The following is a 17,578-nucleotide window of genomic DNA, read 5'->3' on the forward strand; positions in this document are numbered from 1 at the left end:
AGATACTGTATAACCTGAAAAAGTGTAACATTCAACTAACCAAGCATTATTCTGAGTTCTATAAGAAAAGTTACAACTTGCAACCACACGCTTTGTGCTCAATAAACTTGTTCTCTTTTGTTTGAAGACTGCCTCATCTCCATTAATTCTGCATCCAGTGTGCCATATCTCCCAATAATACCTCACATCACACATTGGTGGCACCATTAAGAGTAATAAATAATAAATCGTCCCTCCTCTCTCCTAAGACGTTACAAATTGGTGGCATATACGCTCCTCTTTACAATTCGGATGGTCCAAAATGCGGCAGCCAGGCTGCTAGCGGGATCATCTCTAAGATCCCATATGACACCGATTCTGCAACAACTGCATTGGCTCCCAAGAGAACATCGGATCTCTTACAAGATCCTGATCCTGACATATGGAGCTCAATATGGCCAAGGACCTTTCTATCTTAGGGACCGCCTCATTCCTTTTCCCCATCAGTGGTCACCTCGATCCATCCAGGAAAATCTCCTCTACATCCCGGGTCCTAGGGAGGCACATTTGGAAGCTACAAGACATCGTAGAGCTTTTTCGACCTAGGCTCCAATTCTGTGGAACTCATTGCCTCAGTACGTTAGAGCAATGTCGGAGTTGCGACCTTTTGTAAAGGCGCTCAAGACTTGTCTGTTTGGTTGTGCATTTAAGTAACTGGATCAAATTTTGCCATAGTCACTGCTGAATGTTTTATGTTGAATGTTTTTATGTTGAATGTTTTTATATTGTGTATAAGCTATTTTAAATTGTAAGTCGCTCGGAGCACTTTGGTGGAGAGTGACTAATTAAGAAATAAAGTGATGATGAAGTGATGATGATGATATACCCAAGCACACACAAATATACACACACATACATTTACACACACACATATATACATATACACATGCACACATACATACACACATATATAAACACAAATATGCATATAGACAAGCACACACATATACACAATATACATATACACATATAAACACACAAATATATACACACATCTACACACACACATACTCACTCTCTCTCCCGCAATAAGTGAAAAACCGTGGTGTAGGGACGCTATATTTATTTTAATATTTATACATTATTTTAGTAGTTACACATTATTTTAAGTCTTTATAAACTTAAAATAAAGTGAAGGAAAGGAAGGAAAGACCCTTCAAGGTTGGAGGGAGGAAGGAAGAACTGAGAAGGGAAAGTCCCTCGGAGAGCGGCGGCGGCAAAACCCGCGAAACAGCAAAGATATCGCGATATATATTTTAAATTAATATTTTTTTAAAACCGCGAAACAGCGGGTCCGCTAAAAGCGAACCGCGAAGTAGCGCGGGAACACTGTATATCAGTGTTTCTCAACCTTCCTAATGCCACGACCCCTTAATACAGTTCCTCATGTTGTGGTGACCCCCAACCATCACATTCTTTTGCTACTTCATAACTGTGGTTTTGCTCCTGTTATGAAACATAATTTGGGAGTTGTAGTTGTAGGGATTGATGGTTCACCTACAATCAAAGAGTATTCTGAACTCCACCAATGATGGAATTGAACCAAACTTGGCACACAGAATGCCCACGGCCAACAGAAAACACTGGAAGAGTTTGGTGGGCATTGACCTTGAGTTTTGGAGTTGTAGTCCACCTACAGAGAGCACTGTGGACTCAAACAATGATGGATCTGGACCAAACTTGGCACGAATACTCAGTATGCTAAATGTGAACACTGGTGGAGTGTGGGGAAAATAAGCCTTGACATTTGGGGGTTGTAGTTGCTGAGATGTATAGTTCACCTAAAATCAAAGACCATTCTTCAATTTCGGACACCCTCCATCTCTCCTGCTTCCATTGGGTGGGTCATGGTTCATCCTCTATCATCCTACTTTTCAGCTGCTTCTCAAGTGTCCACCTACAGAGAGCACTGTGGACTCAAACAATGATGGATCTGGACCAAACTTGGCACGAATACTCAGTATGCTAAATGTGAACACTGGTGGAGCGTGGGGAAAATAAGCCTTGACATTTGGGGGTTGTAGTTGGTGGGATTTATAGTTCACCTGCAATCAAAAAGCATTCTGAACCCCACCAATGATAGAATTGGGCCAAACCTCCCACACAGAACCCCCATGAACAATAGAAAATGCTGTGTTTTCTGATGGTCTTTGGTGACCCCTCTGGCACCTCCTGGTGACCCCTCCAGGGGTCCCGACCCCCAGGTTGAGAAACACTGCTGTATATGGACTTAGAGGGCAGGCCACGTGCCTGTTTCAGACATTTTTCAATCTGCAAAAGTGTATTCCGAACCCACGTTTTCATAAAACTCGGCTATACAGAAATAAATGACTAATCTGCTTTTTAATCAAAACGTCCCTGTCCTTATTTTTTTTTAGACAATTTGCATGTGCTAATTTCCTAACAAGGTCCTTTATGCTTTTATTGTAAATCACCACGATGAGTAGCTTAACCAACATTGCTTTACCCTGTCGACATCCCTGTTCCTAAGTTTTTAAAAAATGGCTTCACTGGCATGTAATTGCAGGTTTATAGCTGAGTAACTAGGCCACCAAACCAGTAATGACACGAAGTTATGTAATGAATTCTGCATTGTCCGGGGAAGTTGCTTCTGTTTTGGAGAAACAAGCTTTACTATCACAGAGAAGCAGAAGCGAACATTTTACTTGCGCTGAGGCCGGAATGTGGAAACATTTAATCCAGAATTAATTTCCGTCCCTAATGTCGACTTTCAGCATGACTCAGGGGCAGTGGGACAAAGTCAAATAAGAAATGGACATACAAATCTTGCCATGCTCACTGTGGTGAGTGAGCTAAATGGCCAGGGATGGAGTGTTTTGAGCCAGATAATTACGCACTGTGATACTCAGGAAATGAAAAATCTAGGAATGAACGGGGTGGCATCAATAGTGAGGGAAGACGTAGCAAAAGCAGTCAAAGGATATGACTGTCATGTATTAATGTGCTGTCACGGGCTGGGCCTGTGAAAAGGTCTGTAGACAGGACGTGTTCTGTATGCCCAACGGGACGCCAGGGTTGCCTTGGATTAGAGGTCCTATAGATTTCCCTAAACAAAGTCTTTAGAAACTTGGAAAGTTTAACAAAGTTCTTTATTGTTGCTTAGGTCTTCAATAAATCAAACAAATACTTCAAGTCTTTGAATGAACTGGTGGCTTTCTTAATCTTGTCCACAAGGGACAGGCAACTATCTTCATGAACTGTTTCTTTATTATCAGGGAAATCCTTGACCTCTACCTGGGCAATATGTCTTAGGCTCTGCTGGCGTGGGCCCCTACACCCGGTCCCAATTGCGTTATGGCTGCCGCGAGTGGTCCTTACCAAACAGAGTCCTTTTGTAGATTTCCAAGAGGAAAGAAGGTCTTCCATTCCCAGCAAAGGCTGGCTGTAAAGCTGTGGGACTGGATTCCCCCCAGCAAAAGCTATGCTTCTCTGTAGAGCTGGGGGGCTGGATTCCCCCCAGCAAAAGCTATGCTTCTCTGTAGAGCTGTGGGGCTGGATTCCCCCCAGCAAAAGCTATGCTTCTCTGTAGAGCTGTGGGGCTGAATTCCCCCCAGCAAAAGCTATGCTTCTCTGTAGAGCTGTGGGGCTGGATTCCCCCCAGCAAAAGCTATGCTTCTCTGTAGAGCTGTGGGGCTGAATTCCCCCCAGCAAAAGCTATGCTTCTCTGTAGAGCTGTGGGGCTGAATTCCCCCCAGCAAAAGCTATGCTTCTCTGTAGAGCTGTGGGGCTGAATTCCCCCCAGCAAAAGCTATGCTTCTCTGTAGAGCTGTGGGGCTGAATTCCCCCCAGCAAAAGCTATGCTTCTCTGTAGAGCTGTGGGGCTGAATTCCCCCCAGCAAAAGCTATGCTTCTCTGTAGAGCTGTGGGGCTGGATTCCCCCCAGCAAAAGCTATGCTTCTCTGTAGAGCTGTGGGACTGGATTCCCCCCAGCAAAAGCTATGCTTCTCTGTAGAGCTGTGGGGCTGGATTCCCCCCAGCAAAAGCTATGCTTCTCTGTAGAGCTGTGGGGCTGAATTCCCCCCAGCAAAAGCTGTAGAGCTGTGGGACTGGATCCCCCCAGCAAAGCTGTAAAAGACGAAGCTTTCTCCAGGTGGAACTGATTCACGTCCTCTACAAAAGGCTTCTCTGTGTGAACTGAACTAGAGGTCCCCTTTTTCTCTCGTTAACCCAGAAAAAGGGGCGGAACTAAAGAACCGAATGATGATTGATGGGTCATTGGCCCTATAATTGCAAACCAAGGGAAGCCACCTTATTGCAAAATGCATGGAACCTTGGAATACATGCAAACACTCAAAGAAAGAAAAGGAAGTTGGAGCTCCTGGTACAGCTGTACCAGAACAATTATGTTCTGCAGTTGATGGTGGTTGGTGATGGAAGGGTTAATGTAAGCCTTAGTTCTAAAGTGTTGAGTAATCTGCAAATAAGAGTTCATGGGTGAAAGCAATTGAAGGTGGAGGTATGCAAGAGATACGTTGCAGCAGGATGTTTCTGGATATAAGGAGCTAGCCTTGGGACTGATCTTTGGGAGAGAAGTATTTGTTTTATCTTGGTGGTAGATGCTGCTGGTTTTCCCCCAGGTTTGTGGACTTTCTGACCTGTCTCCTGAACTTTTGGAATCCTGGAACCTTGAATCTTTGGGCTGGCTTTTGACTACGGTATAGACTCTTGAACCCTGGACTTTGTTTATTGAACTCTTGGCTTTTGACCACTGGATTGGACCTTTTGACTACGGAGTTATCTTGAACCTGCAACAGTGTTTGCTGTTTTTGTTTTATATTCTGTGGCTGAGTGCAATCTTTATGTTTTATATTTTTGACTATTAAAACAGCCAGAAAGTAAGTAAATAGTTTAAATAGTTTAACACAACTCGATTTTTGTTTGGTTCATCTCTGACTCTATGACGGCAGAGCCCTGGCATCATGACAATAATGCTAAGTCTGAGAATGGATTATATCAATAAGGCTTTGGGGGAAAGCCAGAACTATAACCATTACATTTGGCCAAAAGTTCACAGGCATGGGCAATCCATGGTCTGGTTCTAAAATACTTACAAAACTAGAGGGTGCTGGTGCTTTGTTTCTAAAGCTGAAAATTTCAGAACTCTAATAAAAGTTTCAAAATTTCAATATTATTGGTGATTTTTATGACAAAACCAATTGGCAGAATGGGGGTCGGACTGGATGGCCCGCGAGGTCACCTCCAACTCTATGGTTCTATGATTCTAAGTAAATGCTAATATTGTCATAAACTGTGGCACTTCTTACTCGTGGTTCTTCAGGGATTTGATTACACTAGTACACCTTGTGGTGCAGTGGGTTAAACTGCTGAGCTGCTGAATTTGTTGACTGAAAAGTCACCGGTTCAAATTCGGGGAGCGGAGGGAGCTCCTGCTGTTAGCCCCAGCTTCTGCCAACTTAGCAGTTTGAAAACATGCAAATGTGAGTAGATCAATAGGTACGACTCCAGTGGGAAGGTAACGGCGCTCCATGCAGTCATGCCAACCACATAACCTTGGAGGTGTCTATGGACAATGCCTGCTCTTCAGCTTAGGAGTGGAGATGAGCACCAACCCCCAGAGTTGGTCATGACTGAATGTAATGTCAGGTGAAAACCTTTACCTTTACCTATATCTTTATAAATAAAAAGGGAATGTTTGTTTGTGGGATTAACATAACTCAAAAATCACTGGACGAATGGACACCAAATTTGGACACAAGACACCTCTCAGGCCAACAAGTGACCATCACTCATAAAAACACGGGGGGGGGGGGGACAGCAGAAGGGATTTAAAAAGCCAAAAACCAAAAATTACATTGCAATGCATGCACAAAACCACATATATACGCAGACACACATATATATGCACACACACACACACAAAACACATACACAGAAAGGGGGAAGGAAGGAGAGAAGGAGGGAGAGAAGGAATGAAAGAAGGAGAGAAGGAAGGAGAGAAAGAGGAAGAGAAAGAGGGAAAGAAGGAGGGAAGGAGAGAAGAAAAGAAAGAAAAGTAGAGAAGGAAGGAGAGAAGGAAGGAGAGAAAGAGGTAAAGAAAGAGGGAAGGAGAGAGAAAAAGAAAGAAAGAAAGGTAGAGAAGGAAGGAAGGAGAGAAGGAACGAAAGAGAAAGGGAAGGAAGGAAGGAAGGAAGGAAGGAAGGAAGGAAGGAAGGAAGGAAAGAGACAAGGAAGGATGGAACCAAAGAGCAAAGGAATTGAAAAAAGAAAAAAGTAGAGAAGGAAGAAAGAAGAAGGGAAAGAAAAAGAGGGAAGGAAGGAAGAAGAGAAAGAAAGAAAGAGAGAAAGAGGGGGGGAAGGTTGGCCACAGCAACGCATGGCAGGTAAAATTTATATATATATATATATATATATATATATATATATATATATATAATTTTATAGTTGGGGGTCACCACAACATGAACTGTATTAAGGGGTCACGGCATTAGAAAGGCAGAGAACCACTGGTTTAGGCTTTTAGCCTGTGAGGTTTAGATAGGTCAAGTTGACTTATTTAGGTTAGTCGTTAGTGTATGAGTAGAAGGGGTGAGAGAACCCTAATAAGAGTCTTTACTGCAACAGAAATAACATAAGGAAAGAACAAGCTTGCACCTGAAGTAATCTGTTAAAGAAAGAAACACATTTTGAAGGAAAATAAGTTAAAACCTATCTAGTAGAAGGAACAGGTCTCTCACGAGTTATTTTGTGAAATGTTGTAAATGTAACCACTGAAGAAATGTGCCTCTAAGAGTTAAGAAACATTGAAACCATTAAGCTTCTTCTATACTTCAATAAACTTGTTACAGCTACTTCTAAAGCCATGTCTCTGTTACAAATACTTCCAAGTCAACCCGCGCTACTCATTGAAGAAAGACCAAATCAGTATTACAAACAATTAGCTGTGTTATCAATGTAGTAAGTCCTTACAAATTGGTGGCTCCTTTACAAAACCGTTACAAATTGGTGGCCTTCTTTACGGGGCCCTTCGAGGTTGGCATTATAATACAGCTTGTAGCCAACTTGAAGCCACAGTGACAACCAAACAAAACACATGGTGCATGCTGCAGCGCACATCTAAGGGGATACAACCCATGAAAGGAAGTCTCAGAAAGGTCCGGGTCCAGCCATTAAAATGCACTACAGCAGATCCAAATCAATCCCAGATCCAAGGCAAAATCTGCAGAATATCAGTTCCATCTAATGAAGATCGTAGACCCGTGTCTCTGCTGAAGCGCAGCAAAGGGAAACGTCCCAAGGGCATGGCTGGGCGTTTGCAGGCTAATTGATCCCTAGGACATGAGTAATTGATTGCCTCTGCTATTAATGGTCACTTTCCCTTTTTTCCCTGACCCTGCAAGTCTCCGGTGCGTTGATGTGCATCTCGCCTGGAAATGAGTGGAACCAGGCCAAGCACTTCGAAGCCGGGTTTCATGGGAACCTCAAACTGGTTCCAGGCACAGCAATATGATCACCTGCGCAGCAAAACTGGTTCTGAGACATATTCCATTGCACGTTGCATTGGCACAGTGTTGTCAAAGGCTTTCATGGCCGGAATCAGTGGGTTGCTGTGAGTTTTCCAGGCTGTCTAAGCATGTTCCAGAAGCATTCTCTCCTGATGTTTCGCCCACATCTATGCCAGCAATACATCCATGCCTGCCATAGAGACCAGAAAACTCACAGCAATCCACTTTTTGCCGCTTTGAGTCTCTGGCTCCATCTACACTGCATAATAATAACAATAATAATAATAATAATAATAATAATAATAATAATAATAATAATAGATTGCACAGTCCTAGACACTTGGGAAGTGTTCGAAGTGTGATCCAATTCAACAACCAGCAGTAGACTCATATTGTTGTGTTTCAAATAATTAATAATAATAATAATAATAATAATAATAATAGAGAGACAAAACAGTAAAGGTGGTCCCAGTGGTGATCGGCACACTGGGTGCAGTGCCTAAAGACCTTGGCCTGCACTTAAACACAAAATTACCATCTGCCAGCTGCAAAAGGCCACCTTACTGCACACATTATTTGGTGATACATCACACAATCCTAGACACTTGGGAAGTGTCCGACGTCTGATCCAATACAACAGCCAGCAGAAGTGATCTTGTCTGCTGTGGACTCATCTTGTTGTGTTTCAAATAATAATGATGATGATGATGATGATAACAATAATAATAATAAATCACACAGTCCTAGACACTTGGGAAGGGTCCGACATGTCATCCAATACAACAGCCAGCAGAGTCATCTTGTCCGAAGTGGACTTATTATTTATGTTTCTAATAATAATAATCATCATCATCATCATCATCATCATCATCATCACAAGTGTTCGACATGTGGTTTTTTGATACGAAATCCAGCATATAGGTCTCGTTTGCTGTGACATACTGTGGTTTTGCGTCAGTAAAATAATAATAATAATAATAATAATAATAATAATAATAATAATAATTGTATTGTGTTATATTGGATCACACAGTCCTAGGCACTTGGGAAGCGTCCGATGTGTGATCCAATACAACAACCAGCAGAGTGTCTGCTGTGGACTTATATTGTTGTGTCCCTAATAATAATAATAATAATAATAATAACAATAATCACTTCGGAAGTGTCCGACGTGTGATCCAATTGAACACCCAGCAGAGTGTCTGCTGTGGACACATCTTGTTGTGTTTCTAATAATAATAATAATAATAATAATAATAATAATAATAATAATAGATACTTGGGAAGTGTCCGACGTGTGATCCAATTCAACAGCCAGCAGAGTGATCTTGTTAGCTGTGGACACATCTTGTTGTGTTAATAATAATAATAATAACAATAACAATAACAATAATAACAATAATAATACACTTGGGAAGGGTCCTATGTGTGATCCAATGCAACAGCCAGCAGAGTGTCTCATCTTGTTGTGTTTCTAATAATAATAATAATAATAATAATAATAATAATAATAATACATCACACAGTCCTAGACACATGGGAAGTGTCCGACATAAGATCCAATACAACAGCCAGCAGAGTGTCTGCTGTGGACTCATCTTGTTGCGTTTCTAATAATAATAATAATAATAATAATAATAATAATAATATAATGCCATCAAAGCCAGATTTGAAAAGTCGACAACAGACTCCAAATGTAGACTCTGCAAGGAAGCAGATGAAACAATCAATTCCATCCTCAGCTGCTGCAAGAAGATTGTAGACAGACTCCAAGCAGAGGCACAACACCCTTGCTCAGATGATTCATTGGAACTTGTGCCACAAATACTGTCTGCTTGTGACAAAGAACTGGTGGGATCACAAGCCAGAAAAAGTTACAGAGAATGAACATGCCAAACTCCTCTGGGACTTCTGGATTCAGACAGAGATTTGGAGCACAACACTCCTGGCCTCACAATCGTGTTAAAAAACAAAGTATGGATTGTCGATGTCGCAATCCCAGGCAACAGCAGGATTGCAGAGAAACAACTGGAAAAGCTGACACAATATGAGGATTTAAAAATCGAACTGCAAGACTCTGGCACAAGCCAGTCAAGGGGGTCCCAGTTGTGATGGGCACACTGGGTGCAGTGCCTCAAGACCTTGGCCTGCACTTAAACACAATCGGCACTGACAAAATTACTATCTGCCAGCTGCAGAAGGCCACCCTACTGGGATCTGCACGCATTATTCGTCGATACATCACACAGTCCTAGACGCTTGGGAAGTGTCTGACATGTGATCTAATACAACAGAGAGAAGAGTGATCTTGTCCGCTGTGGACTCATCGTGTTGTGTTTCTAATAATAATCATCATCATCATCATCATTTTTATTTATAACCAGCCACCATCTCCCCAAAGGGGACTCGGGGCAGCTAACATGAGGCCAAACCCCAAAATAATACAACACAACTTAGTCAGTGCAAGCTCTCATATTATGCAGTCAAGCAGCATTATACGAGTTCACGCTGTTTCAATCTGCATTATATATAGACCACAGGAAGAGGAGGAAGAAATGAGAGGAGGACAAAAAGAAGCGAACTCAGAAGAGGAAGGGGAGGAGGGAAAGAAGAGGAAGGAGAGGGTAGGAGAAAAGGGGGAAGGAGTGAGGAAGAAAAAAGAATGGAGGAAGGCAAAGAAGAGGAAGAAGAGAGGATGAAAAGGAGAGGGGAAGGGGAGGAGAAGAAAGAAGAAGGAGAGGAGGAAAAGGTGAAGGAAGAGGGGAAGGGGCAAAGAAGAGAAAGAAGAGAGGAGGAGGAGGAGAAGGAAGAGAGGAAAGGGAGAAGAGGAGGAAGAGGGAGGAGAGGAGGATGGGGGAAGGGGAAGAAGAAGGGGAGGAGGAAGAGAAGGAGGGGAAAGGGAAGGGGAAGGAGGAAAAGAAGGTGGAGGAGGAGGAAGAGGAGAAGGTGGAGGGGGGAAGAATAAGGAGAAGAAGGAGGAGGGGGAAGAAGGAGGGGGAGGGCAGAAGAAGAGGGAAAAGAAGAAGAGGGAGACGAAGAAGAAGCTGGATGAGGAGGAAGAAAAGAAGGAGGAGGAAAGGAAGAAGAAGGAGAAGGTGGAGGAGGGGACGAAGGAGGGGAAGGAGAAGGAGTGGGAAGGGGAGGAGAAGGAGAAGAGGGAGAAGAAGAAGAGTGACATGAAGAAGTTGGAGGAGTAAGAGAAGGAGGAGAGGAAGAAGGAAAAGGTGGAGGAGGGGAAGGAGAAAGAGAAAGAGGAGGAGAAGGAGAAGGAGGAGGGGGGAAAGAAGAAGGTGGAGGAAGAGGAGGATGAGGAAGAGGAGAAGGTGGAGTAGAGGAAGAATAAGGACAAGGAAGGCGAGGAGGGGAAGAAGGAGATGGAGGAGGGGGGAAGAAGGAGGGGAGAAGAAGAAGAGGGAGATGAAGAAGTTGGAGAAGGAAGAGAAGGAGGAGGAGAGGAAGGAGAAGGAGAAGGAGGGGAAGGAGAACAAGGAGGGGGAAGGGGAGGAGGAAAAGGAGGGGGAAGGTGAGGAGGAGAAGAAGAGGGAGACAAGAAGTTGTAGGAGGAAGAGAACGAGGAGCAGGAGGAGGACAGGAAGAAGGAAAAGATGGAGGAGAAGGAGAAAGAGAAGGAGGAGAAGGAGAAGGGTAGGAGGAGACGAAGAGGGAAAAGAGGGAGACGAAGAAGTTGGAGGAGGAGGAAGAGAAGGAGAAGAGGAAGAAGGAGGAGGAGAGGAAGAAGAAGGAGAAGGTGGAGGAGGGAATGAAGGAGGAGAAGGAGGAGAAGGAGGGGGAAGGGGAGCAGGAGAAGAAGAGGGAAAAGAAGAGGGAGATGAAGAAGTTGTAGGAGGAAGAGGAGAAGCAGGAGGAGGAAAGGAAGAAGGAAAAGGTGGAGGAGGAGAAGCAGAAAGAGAAAGAGGAGGAGGAGAAAGAGAGGGAGGAAGAGGAGAAGGTTGAGGAGGGGAAGAATAAAGACAAGGAGGAGTGGAAGAAGAGGGAGGGGGAGGAGAAGCAGGAGGAGGGGAAGAAGAAGGAGAGGGAGAGGGAGAAAAAGAAGAGGGAGAAGAAGTTCGAGGAGGTGGAAGAGAAGGAGGAGAGGAAGGAGAAAGTGGAGGAGGGGAAGAAAGAGAAAGCGGAGGAGGAGAAGAAAAGGGAAAAGAAGAGGACGGAGAGGGAGAAGAAGAAAGAGGAGGAGGAGAGGGAGAAAGAAAGAGGAGAGGAAAGGAAAAGAAGGAAGAGGAGGATGAGGAGGAAAGTGCTGATCCCATCCACCTTCCGAGCTGAAGAGGCGACGGGGCAAGAAGGAGGGAAAGGGTCAGCCCGCCGCCCCTCCTGGTCCCTTGCCCGCCTCCCTCTCCTCTCCTCTCTTCTCCCTTCTTCTCTTCTTCTTCTTACCTGGCGCCGAGGTGGTGGTGGTGCCGGGCGCCGAGCAGGAGGAGCAGGGGCGGCCAGAGCCAGGGGGGGAGCTCCATGTCGGGAGGGGAGCCCAGCCAGCCGGGATGCTCATCCGGAGCCCAAGTCCGAGGGAAGCCTCCAAAGTTGGGCTCAGAAAGGGGAGGAAGAAGAGGAGGAGGAGGAGAAGGAGGAGAGGAGGAGAAGGAGGAGGAAGAGAGGAGGAGGAGGAGGCTGCTTGGAATCAAGTAAGCAAGACAGACAGCCGCTCCGTACAAAGCTGGTGGCCGAAAATAAACCCACTCTGAAATTACAGATTTGGAGAGCAGCAGCTGGAAGAGGAGGAGGAGGAGGAAGAGGAGGAGAAGGAGGAAGAGGAGGAGGAGGCGCCTCGACACGTGTTCATCGCTCTCTGGATTGTTCAGAGTGGAGGATGGAGGGTTGGGAAGGGAGTCAAGAAGGCAGCAGAATTGCCCTCCACCCCCAAGGAGCCAACCCAGCCCCTCAGCCAAACCCCAGTCATGGAAATGATGAAAAAGAAGAATGAAACCAATGGAGAGCAGGTGCATTCGACATGATGTCATGGCACTCTGGACTGGCTTCAATTCATAGAATCATAGAATCAAAGAGTTGGAAGAGACCTCATGGGCCTTCATCCAGTCCAACCCCATTCTGCCAAGAAGCAGGAATATTGCATTCAAAGCACCCTGACAGATGGCCATCCAGCCTCTGTTTAAAAGCTTCCAAAGAAGGAGCCTCCACCACACTCCGGGGCAGAGAGTTCCACTGCTGAACGGCTCTCACAGTCAGGAAGTTCTTCCTCATGTTCAGGTGGAATCTCCTCTCTTGTAGTTTGAAGCCATTGTTCCATTGCGTCCTAGTCTCCAAGGAAGCAGAAAGGAAGCTTGCTCCCTCCTCCTCCCTGTGGCTTCCTCTCACATATTTATACATGGCTCTCATCATGTCTCCTCTCAGCCTTCTCTTCTTCAGGCTAAACATGCCCAGCTCCTTAAGCCGCTCCTCATAGGGCTTGTTCTCCAGACCCTTGATCTGCTCCCTCTTCCCTGTGGCTTCCTCTCACATATTTATACATGGCTATCATGTCTCCTCTCAGCCTTCTCTTCTTCAGGCTAAACATGCCCAGCTCCTTAAGCCGCTCCTCATAGGGCTTGTTCTCCAGACCCTTGATCTGCTCCCTCTTCCCTGTGGCTTCCTCTCACATATTTATACATGGCTATCATGTCTCCTCTCAGCCTTCTCTTCTTCAGGCTAAACATGCCCAGCTCCTTAAGCCGCTCCTCATAGGGCTTGTTCTCCAGACCCTTGATCTGCTCCCTCTTCCCTGTGGCTTCCTCTCACATATTTATACATGGCTAATATCCCCTCTCCGCCTTCTCTTCTTCAGGCTAAACATGCCCAGCTCCTTAAGCCGCTCCTCATAGGGCTTGTTCTCCAGACCCTTGATCTGCTCCCTCCTCCCTGTGGCTTCCTCTCACATATTTACACATGGCTCTCATCATGTCTCCTCTCAGCCTTCTCTTCTTCAGGCTAAACATGCCCAGCTCCTTAAGCCGCTCCTCATAGGGCTTATTCTCCAGACCCTTGACCATTTTAGTCGATCTCCAGCTTGTCAATATCTCTCGTCAATTGTGGTGCCCAGAATTGGACACAGTGTGATTCCAGGTGTGGTCTAACCAAGGCGGAATAGAGCAGGACTTCCCTAGATCTAGACACTAGGCTCCTATTGATGATGTTCAAGTGGAATCTCCTCTCTTGTAGTTTGAAGCCATTGTTCCTTTGCGTCCTAGTCTCCAAGGAAGCAGAAAACAAGCTTGCTCCCTCCTCCTCCCTGTGGCTTCCTCTCACATATTTATCCATGACCCTCATCATGTCTCCTCTCAGCCTTCTCTTCTTCAGGCTAAACATGCCCAGTTCCCTAAGCCGCTCCTCATAGGGCTTGTTCTCCAGACCCTTGACCATTTTAGTCGCCCTCCTCTGGACACATTCCAGAGGTGCTTCCAATTAGGTGCTTTGGCTTCAAGTTTCTCAGAGGAGACAACCTTGCTAAATCAGTCTCCTGTTTTCCAGTCTCTCCCCTTTCTGCCCAGATGGAACACACCATTGAAACCCTCCCAACAGATGGCCATCCAAGCCCTTGCTTGAAAACCTCCCAGAAGGAGACTCCAATGCACATTCCACTACTAAACAAGCTCTTCCCCTCTGGATGTTCTTCCCAACCTTAAAGCGGAGTCTCTTTTCCTGCAATTTGAATTATTATTATTGTTCAATGTATTGTCGAAGGCTTTCATGGCCGGAATCACTGGGTTGTTGTAGGTTTTTTCAGGCAATATGGCCATGTTCTAGATGCCTCTAGAATCTAGAGACACCTAGAACATGGTCATATAGCCCGAAAAAACCAACAACAACCCAATTATTGTTGTTGTTGTTTATGTTTATTTGTTGTTCTTCATTCGTTTCATCACTTCCGACTCTTCGTGACCTCATGAACCAGTCCACGCCAGAGCTCCCTATCAGCTGTCACCACCCCCAGCTCCTTCAAGGTCAAGCCAGTCACTTCAAGGATGCCATCCATCTATCTTGCCCTTGGTCGGCCCCTCTTCCTTTTCCCTTCCATTTTCCCAAGCATCATTGTCTTCTCTAGGTGAACCAGTCCATGCCAGAGCTCCCTGTCGGCTGTCACCACCCCCAGCTCCTTCAAGGTCCAGCCAGTCACTTCAAAGATGCCATCCATCCACCTTGCCCTTGGTCGGGCCCTCTTCCTTTTCCCTTCCATTTTCCCAAGCATCATTGTCTTCTCTATGTGAACCAGTCCATGCCAGAGCTCCCTGTCGGCTGTCACCACCCCTAGCTCCTTCAAGGTCAAGCCAGTCACTTCAAAGATGCCATCCATCCATCTTGCCCTTGGTCGGGCCCTCTTCCCTTTTCCTTCCATTTTCCCAAGCCTCATTGTCTTCTCTAGGTGAACCAGTCCATGCCAGAGCTCCCTGTCGGCTGTCACCACCCCCAGCTCCTTCAAGGTCAAGCCAGTCACGTCAAAGATGCCATCCATCCATCTTGCCCTTGGTCGGGCCCTCTTCCCTTTTCCTTCCATTTTCCCAAGCATCATTGTCTTCTCTAGGTGACCTCATGAACCAGTCCACGCCAGAGCTCCCTGTCGGCCCTCATCACTCCCTGCTCCTTCAAGGTCAAGCCAGTCACTTCAAGGATGCCATCCATCCATCTTGCCCTTGGTCAGCCCCTCTTCCTTTTTCCTTCCGTTTTCTCCAGCATCATTGTCTTCTCTAGGTGAACCAGTCCATGCCAGAGCTCCCTGTTGGCTGTCACCACCCCCAGCTCCTTCAAGGTCAAGCTGGCTTGACCTTGAAGGAGCTGGGGGTGGTGACAGCCATCCATCCACCTTGGATGGATGGCTGTCCTGGATGGATTTCCTTCCATTTTCCCAAGCATCATTGTCTTCTCTAGGTGACCTCATGAACCAGTCCATGCCAGAGCTCCCTGTCGGCCCTCACCACCCCCAGCTCCTTCAAGGTCAAACGAGTCACTTCAAGGATGCCATCCATCCATCTTGCCCTTGGTCGGCCCCTCTTCCTTTTGCCTTCCACTTTCCCCAGCATCATTCCCTTCTCCAGGCCAAAGGACTTCAACTTTGTCTCTAGTCTCCTTCCCTCCAGTGAGCAGCCGGGCTTTCTTTCCTGGAGGATGGACTGGTTGGGTCTTCTCGCAGTCCAAGGCACTCTCAGCACTTTCCTCCAACATCACAGCTCAAAAGCATCTCTCTTCCTTCGCTCAGCCTTCCCGAAGGTCCAGCTCTCACATCCGTAGGTGACTACAGGGAAGACCATGGCTTGGACTAGGCAATGGATCTTGGTTGCCAGTCTGATGTCTCTACTCTTGACTATTTTATCGAGACTGGACATTGCTCTCCTCCCAAGAAGGAAGCGTCTTCTGATTTCCTGGCCACAGTCTGCATCTGCAGTCATCTTTGCGCCTAGAAATACAAACCCTGTCACGGCCTCCACCTTTTCTCCTTCTATTTCCCAGTTGTCAATCATTCTTGTTCCCATAATCTTGGTTTTTTTGACGTTTAGCTGCAACCCGGCTTTTGCGCTTTCTTCTTTCACCTTGATTAGAAGGCTCCTCAGCTCCTCCTCGCTTTTGGCCATATACCCAACTGGAAATTGAACTGCCTGCCTTCCGGTCGGCAAGATTTTCTGCAGCCGGCGGTTTAACCTGCTGTGCTACCGCAACCCATAGATTAAAGCCTTCCCGAGAGATGGCCATCCAGCCTTTGAGTAAAAACCTCCAGAGAAGGAGACTCCGCCACACACGGAGTCAACATATCCCACTACTGGAAAGCTCTTTCCACCCGTGAGTTCGTCTTAATGTTTAGGTGGACGTGTTTATATGGAAGGTCCTGGGATTTCTGTCGGAAAGTCTCCCGATTGGCCCGGGTGGGTTAACATCTCGTTCCCTGGATTAAAGGAGAGATTTACATCGCTGAGAGAAGCATTTCCAGAGATTATCCAACTCAAGGCTTTGGCGGAGTTTGTCATCTTGCCCCCTTTTCTCTCTCCTTAGCGTTTATTTAAAATGTTAGTGCTTAAAAAGAAGAAGCTAAAAATAAGTACCAAGCGAAGGGCAGGCAGATAAAACACTTCTCTCTTCTGCGCCTTCCTCCTCGTCTCCCTATGTTCTGTTTACTGATCAGTGCCTTTACAGCTTAAGTGGCTGAGGGGGGAAAGGAAGGGGCCTGAGGCTGTTAGGAATTGTGGGAGTTGGAGTCCAAAACACCAGGAGGGCCCAAGTTTGCCCAGGCCTGATCTAGAAGGTTGCAGTTTGTTCGTTTCATCAGAGATACACGGCTTGCGGATACGATGCCTGACGTTAAAATGTCCTTCCACTTTCTCCTTAACTTACAAGTGTGGTTGGGTTGCAGTCCCCATTACTTAGGCGATCCCTCATTGTCCGAGTAGGATAATCTTCCAGGGTGGGTCCATAGGTGACTGTGGAGCCCAATTCTTGACCCGCATCTTCTTCCGTAGTGAGGGCATTGGTTTCCAGACGGAAGGCGGTCCCGGTCAGGGTTGGCTTGACGTGCCTTCCTCTTGGTACGTTTTTCTCTTTCGCCCTCCATTCGTGCCTCTTCAAATTCTACAGCACTGCTGGTCACAGCAGACCTCCAGCTGGAGCGCTGACAGGCCAGGGCTTCCCAATCTCTTTTCCTGCCCTCCAGCATTCTGTTTTCCCTTCTTGTGTTCGGAGAAGAGCAACTGTTTGGGAGACGGTGGCCAGGCATCCGGGCAACGTAGCCAGTCCAGTGGAGTTGATGGAGGAGGACCATCGCTTCAGTGCTGGTGGACTTTGCTTCTTCCAGCATGCTTACATTTGTTCACTTGTCTTCCCAAGAGATTTGCAGGATTTTCCATAGGCAGCGCTGATGGAATCGTTCCAGGAGTTGCATGTGACGTCTGTAGACAGTCCATGTCTCGCAGGCATATAGCAGGGTTGGGAGGACAATAGCTTTATAAACAAGCACCTTGGTGTCCCTACAGATGTCCCACTCCCCAAACACTCTCTGCTTCATTTGGAAGAATGCTGCACTTGCAAAGCAGTGTTGTGTTTCAGTGTCAATGTTAACTTTTGTG

At 46.1% G+C, this 17,578-nt stretch overlaps 1 protein-coding gene across 1 annotated transcript in view; it reads right to left on the reverse strand.

The window, feature by feature from the left end:
- GABRD (gamma-aminobutyric acid type A receptor subunit delta) overlaps positions 1–12,530 on the reverse strand; it is a 55,888-nt gene extending 43,358 nt beyond the window's left edge. Inside the window, exon 1 of the mRNA XM_067472950.1 lies at positions 11,916–12,530. Within this exon, the coding sequence (XP_067329051.1) occupies positions 11,916–12,496 (581 nt within the window). The 5' untranslated portion in view covers positions 12,497–12,530. The remainder of the gene's footprint in view (positions 1–11,915) is intronic.
- Between the last annotated feature and the right edge of the window lie 5,048 nt (positions 12,531–17,578).

The sequence above is a fragment of the Anolis sagrei genome, chromosome 13 (genome assembly GCF_037176765.1).
Source record: "Anolis sagrei isolate rAnoSag1 chromosome 13, rAnoSag1.mat, whole genome shotgun sequence".
Lineage (NCBI taxonomy): Eukaryota > Metazoa > Chordata > Lepidosauria > Squamata > Dactyloidae > Anolis > Anolis sagrei.